The sequence below is a fragment of the Montipora foliosa genome, chromosome 2, assembly GCF_036669935.1.
Source record: "Montipora foliosa isolate CH-2021 chromosome 2, ASM3666993v2, whole genome shotgun sequence".
Taxonomy (NCBI): Eukaryota; Metazoa; Cnidaria; class Anthozoa; order Scleractinia; family Acroporidae; genus Montipora; species Montipora foliosa.
The window spans coordinates 57,114,802-57,122,301 of record NC_090870.1 but is presented as its reverse complement, the minus strand read 5'-3'; the positions used below and the strand labels follow the sequence as shown (position 1 = coordinate 57,122,301).

Genomic DNA, 7,500 nt, shown 5'->3' with positions numbered 1-7,500 from the left:
TACCATCTTATTTACAACCCTCCACGAACAACGGAAGTGAAACAGAGGTTACAAACGGTGGGTTTTATGATTGACTGTATATTGTAGATATCGATATCTCTGGTTCATTTTTGATTTCTGTTTCAGAGCCCAAAGGATGTGGAGTCAGCAGTGAATGAAAGAATGTCTCAGTACCAGGCCTACATCGAGGAGATTGAGGAATACTACGAGGAGACTGGGCAACATATTAATGCCGATCAGGACATTCATACTGTGTTCGAATGCATTGAGAGCGTCATTGTAAATCCCATACCACGAAAAAACTGATATGAACTGTTTTATCTGTGATAACACTCATGGTGTTTTTGAAACAGTGCATTGTACATAAATGTGTTTTGATTAAATTTGATGTGCATCCCAGCGCACCGGGTTCGAATCCCACTGTGGATTGTGGATTCGTTCGTGCATTCCGCAGTTCACTCAGCTTTTACTCCATTCAAATTAACTAATCACTCCATTTGAGGTCGCTGAAGATGATGAGTACCTGGCCCCAGTTATTCAAAAGGTGGGTAACGCTATCCACAGGATAAATCACAATCCATTGGATTGCTCAATTGGTTTTGCTATGACTAATCCACTGGATAGGGATTTATCCGGCGGATAGTGCTATCCGTCATTTGAACTACTGGGGCCAGTATTATAAAAGTGGTGCCCACATCTCCCTGCCTTATTGCCGGTAGACTGAGGCCATTGTTTGTTTGTTGGTTTGTTATTTATTTATTTGTTTGAGCGGGTTGAAGTATTGGCTGCTACTCATCTCTCCCTAGTTGCTCAAACGTTGGATAGCGCTATCCACCAGATAGATCACTACCACTGAATAACTCAATTGGTTTGCTAGTGTTCATCCGCTGGATAGTGATTTGTCCGCTGGAGATAGCGCTATGCATCGTTTGAACAACTGGGACCTGATGTGGACCTACTACACCCACCCACCCATACACTCACGAAGGACACCGGTAACGTCATCCCCTACTCTTATCGAGTAGTGTATGGGTTCTTTAACGTCCCACGGAGAACGTACAAACATGAAATATATTTTTGAGGCGGGTCCTACGGTTTTAGTCCTTATCCGATCCGAAAAGACTTGAAAGTCTAACCATTTGCGGCCAGTGTAATTACAAAGGCAGCACTTTCTCCTCATTTATTCTAAGACCCTGAGTCCGGCCGGAGTCGAACTCACGACCTCCCGCATGGCAGCTCGGTGCTCAAACAACTGAGCCACCGGTGCGCGGAGGACTGAAAGCTTGATATGGATCATGGGAAATTGTCATGTATTGTTTAAAAGATAACCCAATTGTATGGACATAGGACTCGAGCCTAGAAATGTTAATTATTTGCCCGTCACCTAACTACCAGACCTCTGTACCGCTAACTGCTCAGGGAAAATATTCGAGACACTATTTGATAATGCGGTATTATCACTCGGCAACAAACAATATTAAATGCTGCGAATGGTCGGTTACCAAACTTCACGTCAAAGCTAAACATTTTAAAATAAAAGCTTAGGCCTAAATTATTAATCTAGTTTAGGCCTAGTTACTTTGAGAGCAGGTTAATTTGTTGGGCTCATCAAGTTCCTGTGAAAGGACTTGATGAGTGAAACAGACGTTATGTAATATGTCAAAAACTAGTGCGGGTGTGTCATCAGGGGTTCCAAACACCGAGAAACGATTTTTTGACATGGCTTCTCAACCTTTCTTTTTTCTAAGTATGACTGTAATGTGATGATCTTTTGTTTTATCAGACAAATGACAGTAATTTGTAAAGGAAATGAATATTCAACATTTGGGTGAGTTTAAGGGCCCACTGACGTATTTTTTGGGGTGCGTTGCTAGGGATGTAATGGTTAAGTAATTTGAGAGAATTTGGCATTATTTTGGTCAGTTTCCAACTTTTGTAAGCCAATGACTCTAAATATGACGTCATCATACCACGCCCATGGTCACGTGACCAATAAAAGAAAACTCTAAATTTGTCTCCGTGCTACGCAATTTGGGTATTTAATCGATGGTTTGATAATTTGTATGCGTTTTTGCATCCAGCTAAGCATAGTTTTCTTTTTATTTTGAAAAATGTTCTTTTTAAAGACATAAACGATCCTGAAATACCCATACTTTTTCAAAAGAGATGATTTTAAAAAATCAATGCTTAGCTATATTCTGTATTTGGGGGTGAAACGTGCCACGTAAAAAAAAATTAATTCAATTTAAAACCGCCGGAAATTTAGCTTTTTTCTCAAACCGGAAGACAGCTCGTTTACGCATGCGCAATTGATCTGAAAACGAGCGCGAGGAAGGGCGAGGAAAAACCCTTGATGGAAACAACAGTTTGTGCGGTGACTTTTTCTTGTGAGTGAGTTTTCTTGTCAGCTCATAATATGGTGACGTCAGTTACCGGAAGTAACATTTCACTTCCTTAGCAACGCGCGAAAAATCCGTCTGTGGGCCCTCAAAAGGTGAACTTTTGAATAAATTTACATAACAGGGCGGGATGGGGAGCGAGTCAGAATCACGTCGTTTTCGCCTGCCAACATCACATGTTCTTATGACGTCAGGGTTAACGCAACATGCAAGAAATGGAATTTCAGGCGTTTGAGTGTATACGAATGAGCCGGAAATGAAATATTTCTGCGGCACTGGAGCAGTGGTGACTGGAAATAGTCCAGTCGAGGTGCATGACGGGTTGCCAGGGAGAGCTATATAAGAGATGTGTCTCACGTGAGATAGTCATTCTAGGCCGACACCTCGTTTTGGTCAACAGAAAATTTCGTCCCTCCTGCGGTAACTTGCAAAAGATGCTTTCTTGATTTCGAAATAACTTTTAAACCTTTACCAACCAATAGGAAGGTGCGAAAAATCCGAATATCTAAACGGCGGCTTACCAAGTGTAAATTATCGCATAATCAACAGATTCCAACAGGATATGAATATTCAAATGCTTTGAATAGTAGCTGTACTTTCTGGTATACATAAGTTGGTACAGAACTTTGCGGCCAGAACTGTGTTAAGACTGAGAAAGAAAAAGTGTTAATTAAATGTCCTGAATGTCTGTGTATCGACAATGATGCTCGACACTGATAAGAGCAAGCGAGTCGATGTAGTGAAAAACAGCATAAACTGTTGGACAATGCCATGTCGTCAACAACAAGCACTGCCCAAAATAAGAGCAAAGCTAAGGCTAACGAGTCTGTGAGAAGAGCCAAAAAATAATAAGCATTGGACTTTTTTGGTTACAAATAGTCTTTGTCAATTTTATTGAATGAAAGACATTTGGTAACTGTGAACTATGATGTTATATGACTGTTTACAAAAAAATTTCTTGCTGCTTATCTTCCTCAGTTTCAAACGACTATGGACGTCATGTAATTTGAAAAACTGAGTTTTCCTTGGTAAGATGTTTTAACCCTTGTTTCTGTGAAGGATGCAAGCCATCTTGTCTGTTAAAAATTAAATAAGGCATTTGGTTGTGGAACCGGAGCTGTTGTTGGCTTTGTTAAGAGGTTAGAATTCAAAGAAAGCTTCCTATTTTTTTCCTATTTTTCTGACTATTTTGGAATGAGACTTCCTGTTTTTTTCTATTGTTTTACCACTGTCTTTCCTATCTTCCTATTTTCTGAGTGTCATTTGCCACTTGACGCCCTGTAGGGGTTTTTTCCCCGAAGGTTTATTAGCATAGAGGTTCATTTAAATTCAAGTGTCTTGATCAGTAGTTTCATTGGGTATCAAGATACATGCACCTGACCAAAATAGACCCTATGCAAAAATGGCTGCCTTTAAATTATTCTTTTGTTCATATTCAAAATAGCCCAACTAACCTCGTTTTTGAGACAAAAATTCTAAAGAATTTGTTATCCCGAACGAAGTTAGTTGAACTATTTTGAATATGAACAAAAGAATAATTTAAAGCCATTTTGCATAGGGTCTATGGGGCACTCTGATCGGCTAATAACGTTATGAATTATTAAAGAGTTTGAGAATAAACTTTCAATTTCGGATATTGGGTATCTGGCTTTCTGATTATCTCGCTCAATAAACCGTAGTGACAAGTATGTGGAACTGATTGCATCGGTAGTTTTGTAAAAACTGAGACAACATCCTGTCGTTCTGTAATTAAAACAGTTCAGAATTTAATGAAAATTGAATAAAATCCATTCGCGTTTATTGGGGGCGCGTTCGATTGACCCCATTCCAGAATACGAATACGTGGTGTGATGATTAAAACGGTATGTCTGGCGCGTTTCGAAGCAGAAAGGATAATAAAAATATGTTTAAAATAGCATTTTAACCGATGTTTGACCATTTTAACGTGAATCTCCGTAAAAACGAAGGATTTCTAACTTATATTCCATGTATTCCTATTCCGGAATACGGTCAATCGAACGCACCCTACATATGAGACTGCGAGGCTACGCGCCTCGTTGGCTATTTACCATCTAAAAGCCAACGCGTGCACATGGAATAATTGTTAATTTCAAGTGCGAGTTATAGACGAAATTGATCTTTCGTCTATAACTCGCTCTTCAAATAAATATCTTTATTTTATTCATGATGAACTACGTAGACGGCCAAGGTTAGCTGAGGTTGTTTTCCGGCCACCTAGATAGTCGAAGCTGATTACACCACCAGTCTGCATGATTCCTCGTCATATATGTACTCTCAAGTGAACCTTGCCCAATGATCGTCGAAAAAAAAACGATAACGGGTTTCATATTTGCATTTGATATTCAGGTGCTTAATTAATTGAGCTCGAGCTGAAAACATTTCACCTGGATGGGCTGTGTGTGGGTTCCTTACATCGATTCCAAGTCGGTGCTTCCAAACACAGCGTTATCACGGCATGGTCACTTTTAATTTAATCCCGTGAAAAGAAGGCCCTCGCCACGTGAGACGCTCTATTAAACTTTTATGGAGATAAAGGAAAAACATTGACACTACTATAGGACAAGCAGACAAACAAGCAGCTCTTTTCTGGCAAGGATTCCATTCTGTTTGCCAGGCTTGAACTGAAACTGACCTGCTTCACATCCACGAAAAAGTCGTGCATGGTACTACATCATGTAGTGTATATTGGTACGGAAAAACAGGAAAATCGTAAGTTCGAATTACGTTTGAAGACTGCTGAAAGCAACTTGCACGGTTTTTACAATTATTAACACCTGCAACCTTCGATATGGAATAAATTTTCCGGAATTGATGGAAGCAATCTCATACTGCTAATCAATGAAAAACTGTCACTGAATATGGCAGTGAAATAGCAGGGTTTCTTCAAAACAGAAAGTCGTTTCGAAGATTTGAGAATATACATCAAAATGACCGTCTCGGAGTTTTGTAAGCACAGTTTGGAGAGAAGGCTGCAACTTGTTTATCATCACAAAGGATTCTCAATCGCAATTTGTGCTTTTAACTTAGTCTTCTTCCTCATAGCAGTCCTTGGAAATATTCTCGTAATCCGAGCTCTGTTCAAGGCCTCGTCGATTCAAACAAATTTAAAGATGTTATTCATTAGCCTCGCTTTTTCAGATCTGGCGGTAGGATTGTTCGCGCAATTCTCGACTTTTGCTATAACGACAGTTATTTTAAAGATGAAAGTAGATGGAACTAACAACTTCGAATTCCTCTGTCCGGTCATTTTATCTACTTATAATTTCTTTGCTTTCTTCCTCGCCTGTGCTTCGTTACTTACTGTAACAGCTATCACTGTGGACAGATTGCTTTCGGTTTCCCTCCATTTGCGATATCATGAACTTGTCACGACAAGGCGGGTTGCGGTACTTTTGGTGTTAGTATGGGTGATAAGCATCGCTACTGCATTCACATTTATTTCACTTCCAAAACACTCTGAGATAGTAAAAATTGTTATGGCATGCATTGCAGTCCTTTTTACGTCTTGCGCATATGCAAGAATTTACAAAGTTGTTAGGCACCATAAGATCCGAATTCGCTGCGAACTTCAACAAATAAGTGATTATTCAGTGAGAGCGGGCCTTCTACGACAACAGAAAAACGCTTTAGATACTTTCATCGTTTACGTTGTTTTTGTTGTCTGTTATCTTCCTCTCGTTTTTGTAAGCATAACCTCGCTGGTCCATGGTAGTTTTGCAGTCGTCGTGTATCATCAAACCACAACTTTTCTCATTTTTCTTAATTCATCGCTAAACCCCATCCTGTACTGTTGGCGATATAAAGAAATACGACAAAATGTGAAAAGCGCAATGCACAAAATACTGTTTTGCTTCTCGTCGAGACATTAAAAGTAAGACGATATTCAGAATATAGCGTAACTCAATGAAGAAACTAATGGAATCAGCCAAGAAAAGAAGCACCAGTGCCAGGGCTAATTTTGCACGCTTTGCGAGTGCATGTACATTCTTATTGTACCACGTCGACCAACTGAGCACTCCTAGTTTTACAATCAAAGGAGAACTGTGACGAAATCGTGGATACATTGCTCACAAACTGGGAGTTCTGTTGCGATCAGTTGCTTTCTGACCTTGTTAGGAAATAATGACTGAATTCGTGTTTGATTTTTTATCTAAAAAGAATTCGTTATCATTAGCAGGCTACACCTGGCCTCGGTTGTTTAAAAGGTGGACAACGCTATCCAGCGGATAAACACTAGCAAAACCAATTGAATTTTCCAGTGGAGAGTGATTTATTCAGTGTCACCCTTCGAACAACTGGAGCCAGGTCATTTTCAAATATCTGAAGGGTCCTCATCTTTGTAAACAGGAACGAATGCCTCAGTTTCTTTTTAATAAACAATATACATTACAACATTTGCTCTAAGAGCAAAAAGAGCTCATCTAAAGAGCTTATGCTGTTTACAATGCATAACAGACAACGTGACGATCGAACAAAAAAGAAATTAACAGAAACGGTTGGACAAGGAAATAAATGATTGAACATACTGAAAAAGCATGACATTAGTGTCAAAATCATCATGAGAAATACCGCTTAAGAACCAATTAATTTTTTTCATATCAGAAGCGCAATGCCATCTATTTCCAAGTAATTGTGCACCGGAGGTAAACAGGTTTTCACGCAGAGCAGCAAAACTGGGACAGTACAGAAAATAATGTTTAGGATCTTCAACAGGTGCATCGCAAAGAGGACAGGCTGGTGATAAACAACAATTTTTCTGAAAAAGGTGGTGATTTAAAGCACTAAAATTAAGTCTCGAGCGAGTGTGAGATATTGACGCTGAACGATCCCCAATATAAAAAAGGTAATTACGAGATGGAAACTGCAAGTGCTTTAAAAGATTGTGCTTAAAAATGTCTAAAGAAGACGATATACGTATCTCTAACGGAAGACTGTTCCACCATTTAATTGATGAAAAGAGAAACGAGTTTTTGTGCCTATCAGTACGAACGTAAGGTAAGCAGAGATTATTAGCGGAACGAAGACTATAACATGATCTGTCAGAAACAAAATCTGGACATAAATCACACAAGTAAGGCGG

General features: G+C 39.4%; 1 protein-coding gene across 1 annotated transcript in view; it reads left to right on the top strand.

Moving 5' to 3' along the window:
* LOC137993655 (adenylate kinase 8-like) overlaps positions 1–420 on the top strand; it is a 29,027-nt gene extending 28,607 nt beyond the window's left edge. The window contains exons 16-17 of the mRNA XM_068839621.1: positions 1–57; positions 127–420. The exon at positions 1–57 is cut by the window's left edge and continues 1 nt beyond it. Coding sequence (XP_068695722.1) covers positions 1–57; positions 127–306 — 237 coding nt within the window. The 3' untranslated portion in view covers positions 307–420. The remainder of the gene's footprint in view (positions 58–126) is intronic.
* The last annotated feature ends 7,080 nt before the right edge of the window (positions 421–7,500 follow it).